Source organism: Phaenicophaeus curvirostris, chromosome 2 (assembly GCF_032191515.1).
Source record: "Phaenicophaeus curvirostris isolate KB17595 chromosome 2, BPBGC_Pcur_1.0, whole genome shotgun sequence".
NCBI classification, from domain to species: Eukaryota; Metazoa; Chordata; class Aves; order Cuculiformes; family Cuculidae; genus Phaenicophaeus; species Phaenicophaeus curvirostris.
Window position 1 is genome coordinate 76,871,848 of NC_091393.1, and position 26,597 is coordinate 76,898,444.

Consider the following 26,597-nt stretch of genomic DNA (forward strand, 5'->3'; position numbering starts at 1 on the left):
ATAGTGAGAAACTGGTGAGATCGGCACTGGTGAGACCACACCTTGAATACTGTATTCAGTTCTGGGCCCTTCACCACAAAAAGGATGTTGAGGGTCTGGAGCGAGTACAGAGAAGAGCAACAAAGTTGGTGAAGGAGCTGGAGAACAAGTCCTACGAGGAGCGGCTGAGAGAGCTGGGGTTGTTTAGCCTTGAGAATAGGAGGTTGAGGGGAGACCTTATTGCTCTCTACAACTACCTGAAAGGAGGTTGTAGAGAGGAGGGAGCTGGCCTCTTCTCCCAAGTGACAGGGGACAGGACGAGAGGGAATGGCCTCAAGCTCCACCAGGGGAGATTTAGGCTGGACATTAGGAAAAAATTCTTCACAGAAAGGGTCATTGGACACTGGAACAGGCTGCCCAGGGAGGTGGTTGAGTCACCTTCCCTGGAGGTGTTTAAGGCACGGGTGGACGAGGTGCTAAGGGTCATGGTTTAATGTTTGATAGGAATGGTTGGACTTGATGATCCTGTGGGTCTCTTCCAACCTGGTGATTCTATGATTCTCTGGAGACAATTAAGATATATGTGCGAAAGAATCAGATACAATTGGATAACTTCATTCTATTAATTCACGTGGCGCTGTACTTAGAAAAGACTAATTAAAAGTGAGTCTTTTTAGACTAAAGGAGTAAAAGAGAGGCTAACCATTACTGCAGATGGTTTGCTATCTTGCATTAGCTTTATCAAGTATCCTATTTTTATTTTTACCTGCAGAATTATTATGAAAAAGCAAGTAATTATTGTATTGAAAAAGTATAAGGTCAAATAGGAAAAAAAAATCTATCGTGTGATTTAAAAACTGGCTTTTAAACCCATTGAAAGGTCTTCTATCCATTACAAAATAAATCATTTTTTACTATGCAGCTCCAGAGATTCATATGATATTTCTTTCTGAGTATTCTGTAAATTATATTTTTTTTCCATATTAATATAGTACTATATATAGTTGAGGTTAGCTTTATATTTTCCTGTATAATAGCCTTTACATATCTATTTTCTGTTTTCTGTAAACTTAATCACTTGTTCCATCATTTTGATTTATAGATTCTGTGTGGTTTTAATCAATTTCAGGAACTAGCAATAGTTACAGAATGTGCTGAAGCTGCAGCTGTAGCAAAAAATGAAGTCCAAGGCGTAAAAGATAAAGCACAAAAAATTGTAGATGAAATTGATGTAGAAAAAAATGAAAGCAGAGAAGAAATTGGAGGCAGCTGAACCAGCATTAGAAGAAGCAGAAGCTGCACTGAATGTGAATGAAATTCTTACATTTTTATTAGTTTAGTAATGTTTAAGTCACCTGTGAAAGAAAGTCTAAAGCCCCCAACATGCAGTTTTCACTTGGTTTTGACTGCTGTCACTAGCTCTTTAGAGTTAATGCACAAGTCTCTGAAAAATATTTGTGGAGGTCTCATTTTGCCTTAAACACATACAGATTATTTTATGGTATTTTTTCTGCTTCCACCCTAATACTTCATCATTATGACCTTCTCAAAAGTTACAGATATGTTTAGAGTATCTGTTGTTCTTAATTCAAGAGAATACTTCTCGTGCTCAAGGAATGTTTTTTCTTCATACTTACCTAGTTGTATCCTTCTTTTAAGAGAAACAAAAGGCTGTCTCTTGTTCACAGAATCCCCCCACCCCAACCTGTTTAATTTGGGGAAAAGCAGGAAACAAAGGGGATTCAGAGCAATCAGAACTAGGGTTAAGAGATTTGGAAACATGACTGCACTACAAATTTCATTATTCTGCTCTGCAAAATTAAAAAATAAAGAATTCTGGAATCAGAAATCAATGATGCACTATATTTTTAAGGCCTTCTGTTCTCGTTAGCAGAATTTATGTGACAAGAAATACTGAGTGGAAAAAGCCAGAAAATGGGTATGGTTTGCTCTTAAATTGACATTTAGATAATGAGATAAATGAAACTTCCAAAAATTGTTGCAAAATTCACTTATAAAATGTGTGTACTCATGCAATATCCTGTGGTTTCTATAATATGACTGTAACTACTCCTAAACAGGTAGTGGCATGTGTGTATTTTGCAGGCTGATACTAATATGTTCGTTTTGAAGTTTGCAATAATTTATTGTTTTTATATTCGTTATTAAACTAAGCAAAGTGTCAGTGATGCTATGAGAAGATGAAGTAAAAAACGGTATCTCATACCTACAATAACTTACAAACAACCCACCTCAAATCCATCTCAGAATAAATTATGACACTTAGCCCTAGAAATTCAGAATACTATTTTACCAAGGAAATTTCTTTTAATTAAGTCTTACACAATTTTTCAATATACTTTTCTTCAGTCACTTAGACTGACAAGTTAAGTTAATGCTGCTCTTCCATGTATTTAAATTTGATTTTTGAGTGATTTCTGTATCAATTGGAAAAATACTCTTGTCTAATAAACATTCATTAAAATTGTTATTTTCATGAAACTATGAAATTTGTTAAAAGCCCAATTACTCACTTTGTGTGTACTTAGTACAAACTTGCCTCAGAGAAGAGTTAAGACAAACAATAAAATCAAGGTATTGAATTGGAAAATAGAATAATGGTATTGATGCAGTACTCTGTTACATTTTTCTTCAAACAGACCATCAAACCAGTGGATATTGCTACTGTTAGAAAACTTGCAAAACCTCCTCACCTAATCATGAGGATCATGGACTGTTGTCTGCTACTATTCCAAAAGCCATTAGGACCAGTTACCATGGATCCAGAAAAGCCTTGCTGCAAGCCAGCATGGGGAGAATCATTAGAAGTAAGTAGAGTTGTCAGGCAGTGTTTCTTAAAACATCAGAAATGGCAACTTGCATATCAGAGAATTTATGATGCTGCTTACGCAAAACAGGAGATAATTTTTGTAAAAACTCTAAGATACGGTTTTAAGATAGGCGTAGTCTATAAACAGAGTCCGTTTGGTAACAAGTAGTAGCTGAACTGCTTAGAGAATTTTGCACTAGCAGTTTTAGATTTTCTTTGTCTTGTTTCTGGCATACGACCTGCTGGTAAATAAATCAATCAAACCAGTCATGCTGAGCATACATGAGATAAGGACATTCTGGGAAGCCTCTCTTTCTCTCTAGAAACTTGTATGTTTGCATTTAAAACGATCTCTTCTCATCCTTCCAGGCTCCTTGATGATTTGAAAGATTACTTGACTGGCTAAGAGACAGTAGCTTTTCCCATTTTGCATTTCAATATTCTTGGCCAAAATTCCTTGGCCAGACAGCCATCTTTCTGTCTGGACTTTGATCTTCTCTCATAATACACTTTTATATCTATGTCTTCTCTTGCCATTCTTTAAATTCTGTTCTACATCTATTAGTGTATTCATTTGCCAGTGTTACTGCCTCAATTTTTTTGTCATACAAATGAAGAAAAATTATATACTTTGTATACAATTAGAGCTCTTGCTTTTTATTTAAGCTTTTTCAGGAATTAAGGAATTATCAATTTTTTTTTTATTTTCTACTTACATAATAAAACAGGATAAGCAACTATTCCATTAGTCACCTTTAACATTTAAACGTTCATTAGGAAAAAAGTCAAAACCAATTATTTCCCTTTCCAGAAGAATTTAGATCACATTTCACAAATGTTCAAGCAGTTTTTTCAGCCTGCTTTAGATCAGTTACAATAGTATCTCTGGGGCTTTATCTTGGTTCAATGAAATGCTGCTTCTTAAATTCTTTTTAAATGGCCACACAGGAATATGGAAGATTGAAAGCGCATCAATAACTTTCAAGCCTAGTTACTGGAGTGTAACTGCTTTAAACTTTAAAATAATTGAAGGCATGTGGGAGGACTAAGTAGCACATTTATAATGTTAACTGCATGAATTACTTTTTTTTTTTAACTGAAGAAGTTTAGGAACATTTTTTAACATACACACCTATGAACAAACTTTTGAATGTAAAATGTGTAAAGAACTTATAAATACGCTGGTTTGGTTTTTTGCAGCTTATGAGTGGCCCATTCTTGCAAAGCATTCAGCAGTTTCCTAAGGATTCAATCAATGAAGAAATGGTAGAATTACTCCAGCCTTACTTTAATATGGAAGACTATACACTGGAGGCTGGTAGAAAGGTGTGTGGTAATGTGGCAGGACTCCTCTCTTGGACACAAGCCATGGCAATATTTTATGGTGTCAACAGAGAAGTCTTACCTCTTAAGGTAATTCGTAATTCTCTCTTTGTGTTTGCTTTCCATGTAATTTAATTTAATTTAATTTAATTTAATAGTTGTAGGGTTTAAAATGTATATAAATAACTTGATTCAGACATAATTGTCTGTAGACTTTAGTGGCTAAGGATTATAGGAGCAGAAAAACTTATATATCCTAGATTCTAGACAGAACACAGAACAAAGAATTAGCCTAAATTAAGTGCATGCGCTCTGGTTTACTGTGTAGAGTGAAAGTTGTTTTCATGTTTTGTTTTTATGATGTTGTAATTACTTTGTTTTCAAAAAGTTGCACCAGAAGACGATCTTCTTTCCTTCTCTAAAGAGTCCTGCAAACAGAGGTTTGCAGTTATTTAACCATCTTTTCTTTCACATGGTAACTTAGAGGGAGTGGACTGATATCTTGCCCAAATATTGCTATTCTGAAGAGATTCAGAGCTCTCATCACTAAAGGAGTTATATTGCAATAGTGGGAACCAAAATGTTTTTAAGAGTAACTTTTACTTTAGTGTGGGTGTTCTTTTTGATGTTTGTGAACATTTGAATAAAAAAAAACTATCAGAGGTAAAGACCATATAGAAACTGAAATGCAGTGATTGTTGCTTTTTTGGATTCTAAAACAAGTATTTAATCCCTATATGTAGCATAATTTTAAAAAAATAAAATAAGGGAAAGCATCTAAATGGTGGTTCCAAATCTTCTTCACATTTTTCCAGAGATGCAGGTAGATGATTTAAAGAAGTTGTTTAATGAATTTCCTCTGTTCAGCATAAATATCAGTTTAGAAGCAATGAGAATATTCACTGGTTTAGGACCATGATTTTCTAGTGTGTAAAAGCTACATAAAGAACGAATCTCCTGGTGTTGTGATTGTTGATTGCCACAAGATTACAAAGAAAAAGAAATAATAAAGCATAAAATCAAGATGGTAGACTGATAGTTTCTGTAGGCTAGTCAATATGGAAACCTTACTTCCTTAACTGGCTTCTTTAAATGTAAATTTTTTTAAAAAGAAATAAAGTTTACAATACATAGTAGGAAACTTGAGTACTATGGTTTTTTTAACAAAAAAAAATTATATGCTGTATATATGTTATATGGTTTTCAGAGTAAATCTTTTTAATATTTTTATATAAATATTAGAATAAAAATTATTTTGATGTATTACTGTCATGATTTTTGTCTCATGACCAACTAAGTAGGCTTAAAAGAATTATGAAGGTATATTCAAATCTTATATGATTATTTCAATATTTCTTCTTTTTTCAGGCTAACTTGGCAAAACAGGAAGAGTGCCTGAAAGCAGCCAATGCGCAATTATCAAAGGCACAGGAGGCGTTAGATGAAAAGCAAGCTGAACTGGATAAAGTGCGGGCAAAGTTTGATGCAGCAATGAAGGAGAAAATGGTGAGATAACACTATTTTCGTATTAAGAAAAGTGCTTGCATAGAATTCTGTTGTGTAATCAGGAATTGATATAAACGCACATTTAAGGCCTGCTATTATGAAGGACGTAGATAAGGTTCAGGTATAAAAAGAAGAGATTTAGATGTGTTCTCTCGTATTTCCTTCTTTCTGTGAATAAAAACATTAGACAATAGAGGCATTTAGAGTTCTCAAGAATATGTTTTAAATAAATAAAATATTTGTCATAAATAGAAGGTAATCCTTAGATTTTTGCATTCTATTACTAAATTAAGTCGGACATTTTTTCAATTTTAGGACTTACTGAATGATGCAGAAACGTGCAGAAGAAAGATGCAAGCAGCCTCTGCACTTACAGATGGACTGAGTGGAGAGAAAGTTAGGTGGTCTCATCAAAGTAAAGAATTTAAAGCTCAGATTAACAGGTATCAAATTAATCACAGAAAAAAACCACCCAAGCATGTGAAAACTGAAGTTCTAGCAAACAATTTAGTAGCTTTAATTGCAGTACTTAATTTTCCTCCTGGAAATATTAATATAGCTACACAATTAACTGAACTACCCTGAAATTTTAATTTACCTCCTGTAAGTGAATTCTGGAGTGCTGAATGATTGTATTTCAATTTAGAACAATACCTCTGGTTTTGGAATTTGTTTCCTAAGGGATTCTTTCTAGGGCAGTTATGTGCCTGTATTATAGCTGCCCCTCCCCGCCTGCCTTTACGCTATATCTGGTTCCAATATTTCCAGTAGGTGGGAGGTAGAAATGATCTAAGAGAAGGATTCAGAGTAGGACACTGAGAAGGGTAAAGAAAGGATTCCTAGCCTAACAGTGGATAGGAAAAGAAACATCCCTTTTCATATTAATTATGACATATTTGTATAAAAGAAGGAGGCCTAGAGACCAGACAGTAACACTTGGCCTGTAGTCTACGTTTTGAGACATGTTTAACTGTAGGCCTTGCGAGTCCACATTCTGTTGCTGTCCAAATGCCAAAAATCTGTTGAGCAGCTTAGGAGCCAGAGGCCCTAGCTGTCTAGAAAACAGGAAAATTGTCAAAAGGGCTAGTAAAGATAGAGTCTGAAAGTTTAGGCTCAGCCTCTGTGTAATACTTCTGTTTGCATAAATTTCCTATAGGCAAATTGGGTATTTCTGGTGAGATGTGCTCATTCCAAAAGAATTATGTTTGTATTTTTGATAGATATTATCTTGCAGACATACTTTTAAGAAATAAAACAATTTCTTGCTTCAGTTGTGAAAGAAGGAGTAGCTGTCGTCAGGGCTTTATTACTTTGTAGATTCAAAGAAAATGTTTCATATGATACTATTTTTAAATTTTGCCACAAAAATATGTTTTGGAAAAATAAAGGAACTATTTGAAATTCTCAAAGAGCAACAGTTATCTCCTTAAATTGTCCTGAGAATGGAAATCTTATGTTTCATAAGTTGGTTGTATAAATCAATAGAAATTGAAATTGTACATCACCTCTTAATTATTATTTTGGTCCTTTTCTAAACTTGTGGGAGATGTATTGCTCTGCACAGGTTTTCTTTCATACTGTGGTCCTTTTAATCAAAATTTCAGAAAGCTTTTGCTTGAAGATTTATGGGAAGGAGAGCTGAGAGCCCATAAAATCCCTTTTACTGAAAACTTGAACCTGATTTCTGTGTTGGTAGATCCACCGACAGTAAGATCTTGATACTCGATGGGTTTCAGTTTAATTTCAATCAATGCATTCTGTGTTAGCCAGGATTATGCTTGCTTAGAACAGGACTGTAATCTCTAGTAATTGCTGTGCAATGTAGTGCTGTGATTTCCAGATGTTTGTGGAAATTTCCATCTGTATACTGAGCAATGTTTAGATAGATTAACAAGTTATGTGTTATAAATAAGTGACATATACAATTAGACAGTTGTCAATAAGATAGTGCACTTTCAAGTATCTTATTTTGAGAATCCATCACCACAGCTACAGATTGTTTATCTACTAAAACTGTGGGTTTGGTTGTTAGCTTTTGCTTGTGTCAATATTACGGGGGTCAGATTTCAAAAACAGACTTTACATCAAAGAGAACATTTAAAAAAGAATGCATAATATCTTCTCTTTCAATGTGAATGTATGAGAAATCAGAGGACAATGCTAGAATCTTCAGGTTTTCTTCTGTAAATGCTGAGGCCCAAAAGCTCCCTTTGCCTCTTTTCTCTTGATTGATCCCAGTATCTAATTTGACTGTCAAGCTGCCTCTTGACTTTCTTACACTTCTAAAATATTTTTGTTTATAATTCTATATAGTTAAAAACATTTACAAAAAGAAAATCCTGGAAATATTCCATCTGCATTAATAGTTTTTTGAGCAGGCTCAGATATGCACCCCCTTTAACTTGATGTCCCCATTAGTTCTTAGAAAAATTGTAATTTAAGGTTAATTCTAGTAAGATTTTATTCCAAACTATGAGAGGTTTTGGTTTTGCTTCTTTTTCTGTTCTTCAGATTAGCGAGTGGAATCTTCAGGGACTGCCTAGAGATGATCTCTCAATTCAGAATGGTATTATCGTCACTAAAGCAGCTAGATACCCCCTTTTGGTAGACCCACAAACCCAAGGAAAGTCATGGATTAAAAAGAAAGAAGAGGGTAATGAATTACAGATGAATAGTATTTCAAAGGAGCAATGTGATGTATTATATTCCTTCAAGCACTATTGCCTTAGGATGTGTCTGCGTTTGAGTCAGACTAACTCTTACTCACATGTATCTGAGATAACTTTTAACTTGTATGGAGACTGATGATGCAGATGCAATAGCAGGGAACTTGACAAGAACTGTAAGTCCCATTCAAGGACTTGGAAAAGGTAGTATAAGTAAAGTAAATGGGTAAGGAAATACTGGTATGAAATCTAGGAAGAAGCGTGAAAAAGAGTGAGATAGCCTTGTGTTCAAAACTGGTGAACATGTTCCCTATACAGAAGGCTAAGTGGTGGGAAGTATAGCAAAAGAGTATAATACGAAAATATTAAAGAAGAGTAAATGGAGCAACTACTAGTAACAGTACAGACAAGGCTGGATAACTTACAGCTTTGAAAATGTAGGCAAAGTACATAAATTGATGCAGTCCAAAATTTAGAACCTGAGATGAAATTCGTACGTGAAGTTACTGCCACTAGAGTAAATTGAGGACAACCAGTTCAAAGCAAGCCCAAGACAAATCTCTCTATTGTAATGTTACTGCAATTTTAATAGCTCTTTTATAGCTTAAGCCAAACAAATTAAACGCCTGGTCATGCAGTATAATACAAAGATGTACACATCACCTGTAGTCTGCATAGTATATGAATTTTTTACAAATGAAGTAGCATGGGAAAAGGAACCTGGATTTAAAAACCCTTAGCCTGAATGTTGTGAAATCTCACATGTCCTCCTGAATCTCAGTAAGTTTTCAGAGTGTTAGGATCTCTAGATTTTGAAGATTTTAAGTCTTGGGGTAAAGAGAATGTGAAGTTCTTGCTTATGATTTTATCATTAAATACTTTTATCATTAATAAAGGGAACTGTCAGAACCACAGAAAAGTTGACCTTTTGAAGCGGGGGCAGGCAACTAAAGAGAACTACAAAGGTGTTGTGAGGTTGAAGGTCTTTTCCAACCTAGATGATTTGATGATTCTGTGATTCTATGATAACTGGCTGGGATATCAGAGAGGTGGTAGATCAGGTTGTTGATGATAATGAAAATAAATTAGTACAATTTTGTGGAGGAGTTTTACTTCAAATGTCAGAGAAAACACTATGCTTAAGGGAGTGGTTTGGCCCTGCTCCTTCTTAAGCCAGGTATTTGAAATGGCCTTGGAGGATCATACACAGTGATCAGATTTCCTTGTACACATGCAGCTTTCAAATTAGACTGCTGATTTGGAATATCTTCTGTAAAAATATCCATGCAAAACTGAATAAATTTACAATTTCCTTTACAAAATCTTCTTTAAGATGCACTTAGCCGTAATACATATAGAATTATTATCCAATCATTTATGTTCTATTGATGGGTCATATAATTTCTTTTTTTCCCAGAATAAAAGAGAACAATGATTTCTCCAAAGGTCAGTAGTTCCTACCATCTTCATTTGAGGTGTGATTAGAAGTACAAAAGCTAAACCAAATGTCTCTGAAGCCATTAGTTAGAACCCACACCAAAACTAATCCCTGTATTTATCTGGAGGGGAATGCTATATAATGTACCCTAACTGCTACCTTTGGTCATTGGTTGTTATTTTCATGACAAATTTGAACTGTGAAATATACTTTCTGTCTTTGGCATTTCAAATAATGTTGGGATTTTTTTCTGGATGATATTGTTGAGGGTGAATAAAGCTCATTTTCCTCTGCTTAATACTATTCTAACTTACCCCACAGGTGAAAGTTGGTGATAAGGAAGTAGAGATTATGGATTCATTTAGACTTTACATTACTACTAAGCTACCCAATCCTGCTTTCACACCTGAAATTAATGCAAAAACATCAATTATTGATTTTACTGTTACAATGCAAGGACTTGAGAATCAGTTACTGAGAAGAGTAATTCTTACTGAAAAGCTGGTAAACTAACAGTACATACAAACTGTCATGATTCTTTTTTTTTTATTGAACTGTTTTTTTGTATTTAGGGGAAAAGAAATAATCAATGGAAAAAATGACATCAGCCATTTTCTAAAATTTTATTCAGATTCAGTATAGAAATGTACAAATAAGAAAAATGTACCTAGGGAATCTTCTGCATATGGCTGTCAAAAGGGCACAGAAAATTAAGAACGAGCATTTGGCATTGATAAGATACTTCTTAAGATACTGAAAGAACACTGCTTAAAAAGAAGGGTGTTATAAACCACATTTTAGATACCTTAAAGAGTAAAATGTACATTTCATGAACTTGAAAAATCAGCAACTGAATTTTAAGTATGACTCATAGTTATGTTTCATAAAATGTCATGCCATTTTCTTGGTTTTTATTAATAGGAACTAGAGGCAGAACGAGTTAAACTCATGGAAGATGTAACTGTTAATAAGAGGAAGATGAAAGAATTGGAAGACAATCTTCTGTACAAACTAAGTGCAACCAAAGGTTCTGTATCAAAATGTAAAAGAACCAGGATTAAGCAGATTAGGCAGATTAAACTAATTCACATTAGAGTCTCTCCATAAGGAAATTGATTTATCCATCCAAGATAGAATAAAAGAACATCCAGTGGTAGAAATTTGAAGTATACAAAACCCCGGACAATAAATATTTTTAACAGCTAAGCAAGTTTTGTGAAACAAATAATTTCTTGAGAGATTTCTGCCCCTCAGATGAGAATAAGGGATCTGATCATGGGCAATTCCTTAACCCACAGAAACAGCAGAATATTAAAGGCCAGCTTAAATGATGTTGAAAGTCTTTTGCAGTGTATTAGGAGCCTGCATATGGTCAATTACTATCTCTTAGGTGGAAAAAGAAGGCCGTAACTTCCAGTGAATTGGTCAGTAAATACTTGAGATGCATGAATACTGTTGTGTGACCATTGCCTTTTTGACTGCAAGTCGTTTGGACTTTGAGTGCACCAAGCAACAGACTTTAAAATTATTGAAGTACTGTGTATGAATACTTATATTAGGTGGATAAGAAAGCTGACTTCTCTAGTACGTACTGCAAAGCTGTTGATACAGTTACATTCATATTGACATAGGTTGAATGTGTTATTTAGCATAATGAATATAAAAATAATTACATATGCTGTTTGGTCTCCATTTTAAAAGCTTTCTGCAATTCACTAAATAATTTCTGTTTGTTATTTATAACTTGGCCTTTTTAATTTTACATACATGAAGTGAAAAATATTATTACGAAAATGTCCTAAACGTCCTATATTTGACCTTTTAGGTTCCCTAGTAGATGATGAATCTTTGATTGCTGTTCTACAAACAACTAAGCAAACAGCTGCTGAAGTAGGTGAAAAGCTGTCCGTGGCTGCAGAAACTGAAGTAAAGATTAATACTGCTCAGGAAGAATATCGACCTGCTGCTACACGTGGAAGCATTCTTTATTTTCTTATTACAGAAAAGAGCATGGTCAATAATATGTATCAAACTTCACTGGCTCAGTTCTTGAAGTTATTTGAGGACTCCATGGCCAAGTAGGAAGACACAGCTTTTGCTACTATTCAGATGTTTGTCTTTTCAGTGTATTTGCTTTTGCTAACATGCTTTCTTTGTGCTTTGTTTTGTGATTCAGATCTAAGAAATCCTCCGTACCTCAGAAAAGAATCTCAAATATTATCGAGTATCTTACCTTTGAAACTTACTCATATTCTGTCAGAGGCTTGTACGAAAACCTCAAATTCCTCTTTACCTTCCTCCTGACATTAAAAATTGATCTTCAGAGAGGACATGTGGAAACTAGAGAGTTCCATGCGTTCATTAAAGGTGAGTTAAAAAAAAAAAGTCTTATATGTAGAGTTAATTTCAACTTTATAAACTGCTGTGCCATTTCAAAGTATAATTTTCTGGCTGCTTGGTTTCAAGCTTCTGTGGAAGCTTCCTCTGTCCTAATCCCTGCTGTGGTCCAGTGATGTTAGATGCAGTTCCCTATCTGAGTTCTGTCTCTCCCATTTACCCAGGCTGTGTTCTATCCTGAAAACAAGATGATAGTTCTGCTTCTCTCCATCAGTTGGTTTAATAATTGTGGGGTTTTGTATTATATTTGTATTCTTATTTTGATAGATTTTATTACTTCTTGCTTCTTTGTTTCTCTGCTTCTATGGAGCTGAATAAAGCTATCTTCTAAGTTGCCAGACTGTTGCACAAAGTCCCAGGAGTGCTACAAACACTGCTTTATCGATTTCAGCTTAAGTTTTCTCTGACTTTTACCAACCAGATAACACTGACTTTTAGAGAACAGAATGTATTTCTGTGGCCCAGTTGTCTAGGTCTGCCTCCTTTGTGCTTTCTGCATTTGTACCTGTCCTGAAAAATGTGATCGGGATTTCTTATAAACCTGTTTGAATTTTAGTGTTCAAATGAATCGTGCAAAGGCCTAATGTCAAAGTAGTGAAACTAGATTTGAAGATCATTACCTGCCTTTAATGAATAAAATGGTTAGGAAACAAGATTAAATTCACTTTGTCTTTTGCTTTCTAGTTTGTCTTAAAGGTTTTATCCTTTGAGAATGGTATCTAGCTACAAGTTTACCACAGCTGTCAGGCAGGGCATGCTTGGTAAATGCTTTCAGAATGAACTGTCTGCTTTACTAAAGCATTTGAAAAAGAACCATATTTCTTGTCTTCTCAGTTCATAGATTCTTTTGTTGGAGGAAAATATATCTTGGACATCTGAAGCAGAAAGTGCTCACTTACCCCTTTTGAACTGATGACAGTCTGGAATAAAATACAGGAGTACTTTCAGTAATTTTCTCTAGAACTTATGATTGCAGTTTCCTGCCTAGCTTTGCCACAGTTGATTTGATAGTGAGAAATTATTCTGGTGTATGAAATCACACTGAGAAATTCTTCTGGTATGTAAAATGACCCAAAATACAGGAAAATAGCCTCCCATGATGGTTGCATAGGTTTTGGGTTTTTTTAAACTATGGGAAGAAACAACATCCAAAAGAGATGAGAAGAATCTAAGAGGTTCATTGGCAGTTTTTAGGTATCTTGACACTTAGGTAGGCTGTGACCTTTACCAGTAGAAAGGGGGCACAGGCACAAGTCGAGAATGTGATCTTCTCTGGCAGAGAATATATTTTACTAGGAAGCTCCATAAAACATTACAGAGCATGCTACAGAGGAACTGCAAAACATCTTTGGCTTTGTTGACTTAAATAAAAGCCAGAAATATTGCCAAGTATGCTATTTTATGGGCAATTAATGATTATGTATTAAAATTAAGAAAGTCTTCTTGGCTAAAGTGGTTGTGATTCTCTCACCAAATTCATTAATTTGCAGAAATATTCATGTTGGCCTATTGTATTAGATTTGTGAAACGTGATTCTTGACAGGCACTGAAGTGAGATTGAATGGTCTGTAGTTCCCTGTGTTTTCCGTTTTTTTCTTTTTAGAAATGGGAGTTATATTTCCCCTTTTTCAGTCAGCAGGAACGTCACCAGACTGCTACAACTTGTAGCTTAGCAACTTCATCTGCCAGTTCCTTCAGGACCATGGACTTGTGTACCTTCGGGCTCCTTAGATGGTTTAGAACCTGATCCTCTCTTAAAATGGGCAGTTCTTTGATCTCCCAGTCCTTGACTTTGCCTTCTGTGACTTGGATGCTGTGGCTTGAGCCCTTGCCGGTGGAGACTGAGGCAAAAAAGTCATTGAGTACCTCAGCCTTCTCCATATCTTGGACAACTGGGTCTCCTGTTTCCTTCTTGTGCCCACTGCGTTTCTGCCAGGGGTAGGGAGCCGCGCACCCACTGGCAGAGGCTCCTCGGGGATCTGCTGCCTGTCAGCTTCCCTCCTCCATCACCTGAGGTGGCCTGTCCCCAGCAAGACATGTCTGGGACAGGTAAGCGTAAGGGTAGCTCTGTTGCTTTGCGGTGAGGACACAAGTGGGGATGATAGGAATGGTTGGACTCGATGATCCAGTGGGTCCTTTCTAACCTAGTGATTCTGTGATTCTAGAAAGTGCCCACATTTTCACCAGTCTTCCTTTTATCACTGACATGCCTATAGAAGTTTTCCTTTTTGTCCTTGATATCCTTGGACAGATTTAGTTCTATCTGGGCTTTAGCTTTCCTAACATGATCTTTGGCTGCTTGGACAATTTCTGTGTATTCCTCTCAGGCTACCTGCCCTTGCTTCCACCCTCTGCAGGCTTTTGTGTTTAAGTTTGTCCATGAGTTCCTTGTTCATCCATGCAGATTTCCTGGGATTTTTGGCTGACTTCCGCTTTGCTGAGATGCATCACTCCTGAACCTGGAGGAGGCGATCCTTGAATACTAACCAGCTTTCTTGGCCCCCTCTACCCTCCAGGGCTTTATCCTATGGAACTCTACCCAGCAGATCCCTGAAGAGACCAAAGTCTGCTTTCCTAAAGTCTTGGGGAAATGAGCTTGCTTCACACCCTCCTTGCTGCCCTAAGGATCTTGAACTTTTCATGGTCACTGACATTTCATGGTCATTGCAACCAAAGCTTCCCTTGAGCTTTACATTGTTTACACTTCCTTGAATGAGTCGTCCTCAAAAAGTTAAGGTTTAAAAAATTTCCCAAACCCAAAAAATTGCCTAAGATCTGTTTACTGGCCACTCATTGAAACTTTTACTTTGTTTTGATGTTAATTTTTCCCATTGGCATACCAATGTCCAGATTCAACAAGGCAATTCTTGTGTTTCTGCTTTATTATAATCATGTAGTTAGAAAAATATTCAGTCTCTCTGAATCATGTGTTTATTCTTTTAAAAGAAGCTGAGCTGCTGTTTCCTGAAAATCATTGCTGATAGCGTAAATAAAATTCTTGCATCCTTGAAGCCTGCAGAAAATCAGAAAAAAATTGTTGCATTATAACATTTCCAGCACCATAAACGTTTCTGGTTTTTCTACTGTAAAGAAATTCTCTGTAACATCATCACAAATACCATCTATATAATGTCTTTCCAGTAATTTAATAAATAAAAAAATGTGCTTTTTTAAAAGAAATTAGTATTCTAATCTCCTTTTCATTCCAATGATAAGTTTGTCCTCTGTTCGTTCCCTTCTTTTCCATGATTCATGGAAAATTTGAGGATGAGGTGGGTGCAGAACAAGAAAGATCTCTGTGTTAAAACCTCTTGATATTCTATGGAATAATTAGACACAGTTTGTAAAAGCTTTAATATATTAATATATTCAATCAATCCAGAGTTTCTTTATTCTCTTGTTGTGTTTGAATTTTTTTCCAATGGTTCCAGGAGATTACTTTGCTGATGTGTAGCATTCTTTTGATGTTACAACTATGCGTTTCATTACAGAACAAGTAGACATTTGCAGTTGACAAAATAAGACCTTCTTTTCAATTTCTTTTCTCTTTAAGAGTAGTGGAACAAAATATAGAATATCTAAGGGAATGTCTTCAGAGGAATATTTTTGTCTTTCGTAGAAATACAAAATTACTGTATATAAATGCACAGATGAAAAGGAAGAGTTTATTAAAGAATTTCCCATACTTCAAATATAATCAATATAATTCTATAAACTTATAACAACAAACTATATGGAGCACGTGATATAAGATGAGAGGCTGAGAGAACTGGGCTTGTTCAGCTTGATTAACAGAAGGCTTAGGGGAGACCCAATAGTAGCCTTCCAACACCTATGAGAAGGCCATCAAGAAGATGGCTTGGCTGTTCACCATGGTGCATGGTAGAGAGATGAAAGACAACAGAAATATACTGTGAAAAAGAGAGGTTCAGAGTGTATGTAAAGGGATTTTTTCATTATAAGGACCGGCAAAAATTGGAATACGTTGTCTATAATGGTTGCACTGTCTCCCTCCCTTGAAGTTTTCAAGACCAGACACGATAAAGATCTGATCATAGATGACCCTGCGTCAAACAGGATGGACTAGAGACTTCCTGAGGTCCCTTCTGGACTAAATTATCTGATTATATTATGAAATAAGTTCTAAATTAGTATCCCAATGAAAATTACATGGGCCAAAAAACATTATTTAGAAAGAAATATCAAATATATCTTGACCCCTGGCATGTCACATGTATTATCAGAATGTTTTTATCTACAGGACGTGCAGCACTGGATCTACAGGCTTGCCCAAACCATTCTGTTGGATTCTTGACATGATGTGGCTAAACCTAGTGCAACTGAGCAAACTTCCACAGTTTGCAGAACTTTTGAATCCAGTGATATCTACTAGTTATCTTTTTAATGTTAATCACCAGTTTCCCAGTCATAATTTTGCTCCCATGTCGTGCATTTGGAATGCACAAAGAGATATAGTTCAGAACAAGACCAGTGAGAATACAGAATAAAGGCACGGAAATGAATAGTTAGGTAGAGTGAATGGTGTATCTTTATTTGCTTTACGCTTTTTTTTCTGCTTTATGGTAATTTATATTGTAATCATTGAGGTATAAAGAGAAGAGAACAGGAGTAAAGCACTATTAAAAAAGAAAGTCAGTGCAAGACAGAAATAAGGAGAAAGGATAAAAAACAGGTGTCATAAAGTCTCAGAAAATTAATCTATAAGTGTCAGGTTTTAAGTTACAATGTTTTGTGTCTTGAGTCTGATAGATTTTTACAGGTAATTTGTTAGCTGCTTGGCTTAAATACTCACTTCCATTCCAAGATTAACATGTTATTCAGATATGATGAGATAGCTATAAAATACTACTTATTTTATTAAATGAGACATACATGAATTTATATGCACATAAGCTTGTGACATGTTTATCAATTATTTTCTTTAGTCTGCTAGATTTATCTATTTTTTTTTTTTAGTTTAGTTAAAACAGTCCATACACATTTCTTTTTCTATACCTCCTAAGCACTCATTGTTGATCAGGCTGAAAGACAAGAGAAGCACTAACTTTTCTTGCTGTTACAACATTGGTCAACCAAGTTCATTTTGTGAAGACATGCTCCTTTTTAAACAGTTAGATGGCTCTGTTCCTTTTCACAATGTTACTACTTCCAGCTATGATTGGGTGAGAGATGGAACAAAGATGTAGTTATTTGCTTACAAAGCTTTATTTTTCCCCTCAGACTTGGATTATAGTTCAGAAAGAGACATTCGATATTCATGAATGTCTCTGAATGAGTTTCATTATTGGAAATATGCAGTTGGAAGAGGTTCCTGTATGTTTGTTTCTCACTGCTTTCCCAGTCTATTCTTGGTGTAAGTTGTTCTGGAACTACTTCTAGTTGAAACCAAGTCAGTCAACTGTACAGAAATCCTTAGTGTATAGTAGGCATATGCAGTTGTATTTCAGAACAGATGGTATCAGTGTGTTCCTTGTACTCTTCCCATTAATCTAAGAATACTTCAGTAGCTAGTTAATGAACTAAAGACTGAACTGCATAGCAGTTTTCCTGTGTTCTGTCTACCAGCATCCCTCGTTCTCTTAGGTCGTGTGTTCTAAGAGGTGCCTAAATAATGATCGTGTTTGTGGTCAGATTTATTCTTTCTCAAATCAAAAGCTTACTAGAGTCTGTTATTTTTAATTTGCAATTCTTTGGCTGACTGGAGTGCACTGGGACAGATTTTTATGTTCCTCTTAGTACTCTGTGATCAGAAGGAATAAATTAATCATAGCATGTTTCTCTTGTAGTATAGGATCCTTCTGTTAATTGTTGGTTTTTCTTAACTACCTGCATGTGTTTTGGAGGGGAATCCATGGATAACTGATTAACTTAAAAGCCTGCAGCTTAACATTAAGTATTCTATTCATAGTGTCTTAATAGCAATTAATGTGGCATATGTCTTAAACACTATAAACTCTTAATGTTACTTGTAGTATTTTCTAATAAAACAATAGACTCTTATTAAAATATACATTTACAATGTGATTTTGCTATAGCTGGAATATATTTAAATGTATATTTAATGTAATAAATTTAGGTAGCCCATAATGAGAAGGGATGGAAAAGCTGGTTTGGTAAAGATGCTCCTGAGGAAGAAATTATACCCAATGGATATAGTGATTCACTTGATATCTTCCGCAAGCTTTTACTTATCAGGTGAGCAACTTCAGAAATTTGGGAAATGATATATACATGGTTGCATCACGTATCTCAGTCTATCAGTATGCTATTATCATAATATTGTAATTTTAATTTCTGGGTGACATGAAAGATTGTTTGATTTACTCGCACGAATTATGATTTAATACAGTCACTTAAGAGGTAGCCTCTGAAGAGCCTGAAAAAGTTATTTCTAGAGAATACTTTTCATAGCTTTGCTTTTATGTCATGATAAATGGAAACCGGGAATCACATTACAGCCTTTTGCAAAACATCACTGAAAAAAATGTAATTCAGAATGTTTTCAGAATTATTTTTTCCATTTTTTTTAAATTAACTACTTAAAACAACTTTAAATAAGTAATTAGAAAAAAAAGGAGACACTTGTGAAAATGCTGAACAGGTATTCAGAAGTCCCATGTGAAAAGTGTGCTATAAATGATTTTATTGCATCTCTGTGGCAGAGCTTGGGAGAGAATGGATTTTCCAAAGCAGCATTCAGCTGCCTTATGCATGAGATCAAATTCAACCTGTGCAGTAAAAAAGACCAGAATCTGATGGAAGCACTATATTGTTATATGCTGTACACTCTGAAGGAGGAGCACATAAGTCCAAAGCTTTAAATAGTAAGCATATACACTGAAGTTTTGCAAAGTCATATCTTTTATCAAAAGTAGTTGTTTGGGTTTTTTTTTTCCATGGGAAAAAGAAAGACTCATCCTCAACACAAATGCAATCCAGTTCAAGAGAATTGAGTCTGTACACAAAAAAACTGACAGAGCCAATGAAACATTTGCAGAATTTTCCTAAAGGGCAAAACCACTCTTATATTTCCCTAGCTGAGTCCTTGAATACAAAAGCTCTGTTTAAAATTAACTACATTCCAATTTGATAAAGGTACCCAGAACAGAAAATTACAGTGAAATAGTTTACTTAAGGCAAAATTGTAACTGAAAAAAACTGAATGGTCATAGTAGAAGGTAGACTACTGGCACTGTCTATTAAATCTGTGAAGACAAACCTACAAACTTACAGATGAATGTTTATATATACATATATATATAAATACGCATATTATGAAGCAAAAATCACTACTTAATAAAAACAGAATTTCTAGTTTAAGTCTGGTCTCTGCAACAGAAGGAGGCATTGAATTTGTATCTCGGTATATTTTTTTTATTTCTAGATCATGGTGTCCAGACTGAACGCTTTCCCAAGCAAGGAAATATATTGCAGATTCTTTGCATGAGAAATACACAGAACCATTCATTTTGAATTTAGAAAAAACTCGGAAGGAAAGTGACACACGAACACCTCTCATTTGTTTCTTGTCTATGGGATCTGACCCAACCACTCAGATTGATTTCTTGGCTAGGAAGCTTAAATTAGGTAATTTAATTTAAATTAGTAATTATTTATTGTCATGTGTTAAGATACAAGAGTTCTGTAAGTAATTTCAGAGGGTTTTTTTTATGGAAAATATTTTGTAAATTCTGTTGCACTATTGATTGTTCATGAACAGTCATCTTGGAGATAAAATAATACCTGAAATAAAATGTGGTGTGCTGAGGAACATACTGTATGCAGTTGGACTTTAATGTTTTCAATTCTTTTTTAATAAATTTTTACCAGCCTTCTCAGTGGTAATATTTTTTTAATCCCTAGCTATCAGACAATATTATTATTTTATTTATTTATTCTGGCATGGTGATAATACTGGTTCCTTGTTTTAACTCTTATCTGCAGGTAACGTAAAAGTCAGTAATCTGCTTACAAGGTTACTTTGCAACAAAAAGTACTCATAAAAATGACATTTGTATATTCTGGACTTTATAGCTACATTATATAGAAATTTTGAAAAATTGTGCACACAGACTGAGTTGGAATTAGGTACATATATTCATGATATTAGTCACATTAGTATGTTAACAAATACAATTTTACACATATGCATTGTGTTCACTTATGTGGCTTCATTATCTACACTTAGGAAAAATCTGGGTTTGTATTTCAAATACCATGTTTTACTTCATCAGAATTCCCATTGACTTTAATAACATTAGTCACAGTCTTTCACTACAAACACTCTAAATATTATGTATGTATATTTTAATGTTATTTTACAAAATTTCAGTGTTTAGAAAATTTAAGCATAGTAATATAATACAATGATGAAGAGTTTCTACTTTCATAAGTACATATTTTTGTATAAAAGTGTACTTAATTGTGCTGTGTTTATATCACTTTTTTAAACTGAATTTGAATTCTTACTTTTTCTGAAGAATGTAAGTTCATTAATCATATACTGTCAAATATGTTGTAGAATGTAGGACCATCTCTATGGGTCAAGGACAAGTCCATGCACGCAAATTCGTACAGATGTCAATGCAGCAGGTGGGAAAAAACCACTGAAATATGAGTTGATTGTCTGTTTTAACATATTTTTGGATCTCTTTTGCATACATTCTTAAATGTTTTTCATTTTTGCCTTGTGTACGTGCATGTATCAGTGGAGTCCAAGTCAATATTTCTGCCAGAAGTTATACTGGGCAAATTTTCAAAGGTAGCACGTTACCTTCTTATCATTTTTGCAATGGTAGAAGGACATCATGTCCTAGTTCTGTCCTGCAGGACTTGTAGTTCCCACCTGTTTACTGGAATTCTTTTCCTCATCCCCCTGCCATGAGAGTTACATGGTAGTTGCGTAGTTTCTACTAGGTAAAATGGTGAGTGCACACATTGCCTAAAGCTGTAGATAGAGAAAGTTGTGCTGGCTCATAATACTACCTAACATTTTTCTCATATCTGTGCTAGTGAGGTGGCCTCTTACTCACCAGCAATTATTTTTAGTTCGTTGTTTCTTGAATATCAAGACCTTTTGGTTTTGAGTCCCATAATGTCTAAGAATTTCCAGACAATACTTAAAAATTTTACTATTGTGTATCTTGTTAAGGCAAATTATACTCTCAGACACTAAAAACATGAGAAATCTAAGCAGCAGTTCTAGGAGGATGGCAATTAACACCTCGAATACAATATAAAAGTTAAAGTGTAAAGGTAACACAGTCTGGTCGGCTGGATACTTCAGAGTTGTAGGCAGTGTTGCAAATGAAAACATAGAGCCACAGCTGCCTGCAAACTCGAAGTATTAGGAATTAGTCTTATTCCATATTCTGAAGGACTAGAGTATCTTTACTAATAGAGAGCAGAAAACTGCAAGAACTATATTGATAAACGAAACATATTTTTCAACTGAACATAACTGGCAGTTAAGTCCTTACTAAACCAGGAATACAGCATTGCTTCTAATATTTACCTGAATAAACCTGAACTGACCTACGTTCAGTAAGAGGTTGGATTGGAAACATATTAACCTATTTGTTAACCTGTATATGCAGTGGGGGTATTAATCAAAAGTTAGATAAAAAGTCAAAGATAGGTTCATTATGAGATTTAAAACTTAACTCCTCATAATATATGTTACTTTCCCCTGGGTCTCTGTCCTCACCCATGAGAGTTCTGGGCAGACAAAAGGTGACAATAAGATCACCATACAGAATGACTTGCAAGAACGAAAGTACTTTTGAGACTTTTGCATATTCGTTATCAAGATTATTTCAGATTTCCATCTGAACTAAACAGGGGGTTTTGTCACTTTATTCTCCAATGTTTTATCACAATGAGATGAGGAAACACTTCTTTCTTTAGACTTCTGCAGTATCATGTCCTCTTAATCCGTTAGACTGATGTGCTTCAGGGCTTTTCCAGGACTTGCTATCTTTCATGCAGAAAAAATAAAAGGTCAAGCAGTATCAGTGCAGGGAATTGCAATTTCACTTCTTGATATTTGTAAGACGTATTCATCTGTGGGGGAAAATAGTCCCTTGCCAAGTGATATTTATCCATGTCACGATAGCGCAGTCTGCTTCATTTGTGTTTCTCTATTACGGACATATAGTACTTCTGTGTGGCCTTTACTGCACACTTGCTAGATGTTAGTGTATAATCCAAAGTTATGTAGCTAATGCAGCCTTGGTTATGGAAGTTCTCTATTTGTACCTCAGTAATCTCTCAAATGTTGTGACACCAGTACTAGAAAATAGATGTACACCACTTTAGAAAAAGAGAAAATACATATCTCTTTATAGTAGATGGCCTTTTTTATGATGTGCAAATGCACACATACATCTGTCATACTTTGTGTTTGTCTATCTAGAATGGTCATCATGAGCTTCCAGTTCATTTGAATGATGACACCTTGGGTATCGCTGCCTTTTTTTGCCCTCAATTAAAAGTGCAAGGATACGCAAAACAGCATTCCAACAGAGCAACTAGTAAAAAATTCTGAACTAAATGCCTTAGTAATGTACACATGACAGATGGAGCGATATGCAAACATCAGATTTACAAGAACAAAACAGTTAGTGAATATGAAGAGAAATATCTGGGTTGGGTTTTTTCCCTACCTCTGGCCAAGAGTGTATGATTAAAAGTTTTGTGCTGCGTTACAGGTAGATAATTTTACAAAACAGAGCTGGATTCATTTGGAAATTTGACAAATTGAGTAGAACTCTTCCTTAAAAAAGTGGGTCCCAATAAAAAAAGAAAAAAAACTCCTTTAATTTAATATTTTTGGGTTTTAGTAGTCATGAGTTCACCATAAATAGTTAAATTGTATTTTGTTATAAATAACACCAAATATTATTTATTTATTTTTAAGTGCACTAAACCAAAATCGTTAAAATCAGATTACAAGCTGTAATGAAATCCACATGTCACTGTTCAGAACCGATTAAATAATGCCCAATTTTAATATCAGGCTTCTGATTCATCAGGTTTCTAAAGTGATGCTACAAAAGATGATTGAATTTAAATACATAAGCAAAAGTTCAGAGAGCTACTAGTCAAAATAGAGCTTTCATGTAACTTAACATCAAAATTAATGTGTCGAAGTTGAAATTCATACGTATGTATTTATTGCAGATAAACTAATTGCAGTTGAAAAGTTTAAAAACCTTGTTACTACCTCTTTACTATTGCTTTAGATTATGTTACTAACAATTAGTTTTCGAAAAGATCTATTCCTTAGAATTCAGGCGTTACTTTTGCACTCACATTCTTTTGGATCTGATGGCAAGTTTGCTTATCGCTCATGTTTTAGTAGGAGAGGACAGGAATTGCTTCTTTTTGCCACTAGGGAGCACTGACACTTTACTTTAGCTTTGGTTGTGTTATTTTCATTGTGAACAGATGTGGAAATAACTTTTGCATTAACTTTTCCTATTAGCTTTAACTGTGCCAATATAAAATGAAATTACACACACATCAAAATAAAACCCCAAAAGCTATACAAATCCAAATCTGATTCTAATATTGACAGTTGGTTTTAGCATTATGAATAACTTTTTCTAAATGTTATATGGTAACAGTCAATATACATATTTAGGGAGGCTGGGTGCTTCTTCAAAATTGTCATCTTGGACTCGATTTTATGAATGAACTACTGGAGACGCTTCTTACTGCTGAGATACAGGCTAGCTCATTTTGAGTTTGGATAACTACTGAACCACATCCTAAATTCCTAATTACGCTGCTACAGATTTGTTCAAATCTTTAATTCAAGTACCTCATGCCATCAAAATTATTCTGATTAATGGTGTAAATGGTACTGAAATAAATGGGGGAGAGAACCAAAGCCCAAATAAAAAATGAAGCACTTGAATCAAAGCTGTCTGGCTTTACCTGTATCCCTTTTTGCCCAGCCATATACATTTCTGAACAAGTAATGCCTGAAACTGCTCTTAGACCCTTCCATATTTCTCTATCTGAAATGAAGGGCAAAGGGAACAGAACATGCATGGACAGCACTGATAAAAGAAGTTACCTGTTTTTTCTTTGGATAAACTAAAAATTGCTGTTCTGGAAATTTCAAGGAGACATTTTTCATCAGTACCAGGAAAATTACCTAAACTCTTACAAGGTGCATTTAAGTCATTTATGATGGTTTCTAGCACTCTCAAAGCGGGTTGTAATGCTAGTTAATACCTAGTGTAATAGTCACGTATTGATATATTTGTGTTTGTAGACCCCTTTCCTCTTAAAAACAGTGGGAGTCTCCTTAGTAGTTCTCATGCTCTCTAAATAAAACCAAATACCTTAGCTACTATCTAAGATGTAAAGGGGGGAAGGGCTCCTTTCTCAAATGGATCTATGAGACTACCTTCAGTAAGAGAGGTGTGTCGAAAAAGATGGCGTATAGAAAGCTAGCTGTATGGGCCTACATTCTCTTGTATTCTCTCAACAGAAAATTAAATCATCCGGCTTCTTCAAGGGGTTTATGAACAGCAGGGTATCTAAACATACAGTTTTCCAAAAGTGAGAATAGAAAACCAACGGGGTTGCAAGATGAATCTTCACTGTATTTACTTCAAGTGCTTCATGTGTCATTTCCCAGTCTATAGTGTCATGTTACCTGTTAAAATATTAACACATTCAGGGATTCCAGAAAACTAATAACTGACAAACCAAAGTTGAGCTCTTTCTCAGAAGTAAGCAGAAAATCATTTGGTTTCTTCATACAGAGCATTCATCAAAAACTGAAAAAGATATGCTTTCAAATGTAGAAAGATTAGTTAGAAAATGTTCCCCTTCCATCCAACATTCTAGTGGATTCTTGTGCAGATAGGTCCTTGCAGAAGGCTGGAGCTCATTTCTAAGACAGCTTGCCTAGGCTCTGCAGCTCAGAAATAAATTGGTGGGACTGAAGTTGAAAAGTCATTCCTTAAAAATAGTTGAAGTTCTTTACTATAAAGATGGAGATAGTAAAGCTGCCAGTTGAAGTACATATTCATGCGTATTTCCACTAAGTGTCTCTCAGAAGAAACAGTTGAGTCATATTTGAATTCAACCTATGGGTAGCCTGGCATTTAATATCATTTCAGTGCATGCTGCCATGTTACTCAAGCCAGCCAGACAAATACTTAATGTTGGAGGAAAAAAACCCAACACACTTTTATTTGGGTTCCTCCAGCATTTAAAAGTGTCTTAAGGAATACAGATTTTGGTAAGGCCAGTCTGTGGCTGAACTAATAGATTCAAGTCTGCCCATGAACATTACCCAGCACTGGAATGCAATAGTCCATTAGGGTAAGCAGTTATCACATTCTCTGACATGAAAACCTGTGCTAACCATTACTCTTCCAAATACTTTGCAGGCATGTTTGACAACTAAAATTTAGTAGAAACCATTTCCATTAGGCAATTTATATGACATTAAGGTGCTGTATTCTAAGGGGCTATGCCTGCTGACCAAAGTGCCTGGGAATTTTCAAGTGAATCTTATTTACAGCTACAGACAGAGCCACAGAGTCCAGAGTAGCCACTACGAACGCAATGATCTGATCTGAGGAGAGATTTCCTTATATTTACTGTGAAGTCCTGGGACCAGAACTACAACAGGGTTCTTGTAATCTACTTGAGATAGTTCTCCTCTATCATTAAGTCATTGAATTGAAGATAATCGTATGATGCTTTCTGAAAAGCATGACAGGCTGCCAGGTTGTTGATGAAAATTCTTAGATCTATGGGCAAGTGTCAGTGATGGTTCTGACCAACATAAACTGAAGGTCTGTGCTCAAAATCTTAAATTTGTATTTCGGAGTATTGTGGCCTAAGCTAATATGTACTGCTTTCTGCAGTTTATAGTAAAACTACATATCAACTTTATATCTACAATGCTTCAACTATTTACATTTTATATATAACTAGTAGTTCTGAAATTTTGTAGGTTGCTGGTTTTGTTCAGTAAGCAAATCCAATTCTGGTGTCTTTTACGCATTACAGATCGCTATGAAGTTCACAAATGAACCTCCCCAAGGTGTACGTGCCAGTTTGAAAAGAACATTTTGTGGAATTAATCAGGATCTGTTAGATGTTAGCAACATGCCTATGTGGAAACCTTTGCTTTACGCTGTAGCTTTCCTGCATTCTACTGTTCAGATATTTCCTTTAAGGTCTGCAAATAGTGCTAAAATGTGGAGTCACTATAACATAAGTTCCTGAAAATACACGTTCTGATATTTATTTTAACATCCTATTGCAGGGCTGAAGCTTTAATTTCTATAATCTGTATCTCAACGTTCTTTATTCTCCTAATTGTTTTATAAATTTTACACAATTTTCATGCTATGGGCATTTCTCATATAATTTTAGCTGTAGGAAAGTTAGTAATTAATTTAAG

General features: G+C 35.0%; 1 protein-coding gene across 1 annotated transcript in view; it reads left to right on the forward strand.

Annotated features, from left to right (window-relative positions):
* DNAH8 (dynein axonemal heavy chain 8) overlaps nucleotides 1-26,597 on the forward strand; it is a 125,661-nt gene that overhangs the window by 87,971 nt on the left and 11,093 nt on the right. The window contains 19 exon segments of the mRNA XM_069851447.1: nucleotides 1,109-1,225; nucleotides 1,227-1,286; nucleotides 2,640-2,807; nucleotides 4,010-4,222; nucleotides 5,501-5,638; nucleotides 5,954-6,083; nucleotides 7,176-7,345; nucleotides 8,150-8,335; nucleotides 10,064-10,246; nucleotides 10,664-10,769; nucleotides 11,568-11,820; nucleotides 11,919-12,109; nucleotides 16,401-16,430; nucleotides 16,433-16,518; nucleotides 18,237-18,355; nucleotides 19,545-19,747; nucleotides 20,682-20,752; nucleotides 23,805-23,950; nucleotides 26,194-26,354. Coding sequence (XP_069707548.1) covers nucleotides 1,109-1,225; nucleotides 1,227-1,286; nucleotides 2,640-2,807; nucleotides 4,010-4,222; nucleotides 5,501-5,638; nucleotides 5,954-6,083; nucleotides 7,176-7,345; nucleotides 8,150-8,335; nucleotides 10,064-10,246; nucleotides 10,664-10,769; nucleotides 11,568-11,820; nucleotides 11,919-12,109; nucleotides 16,401-16,430; nucleotides 16,433-16,518; nucleotides 18,237-18,355; nucleotides 19,545-19,747; nucleotides 20,682-20,752; nucleotides 23,805-23,950; nucleotides 26,194-26,354 — 2,731 coding nt within the window.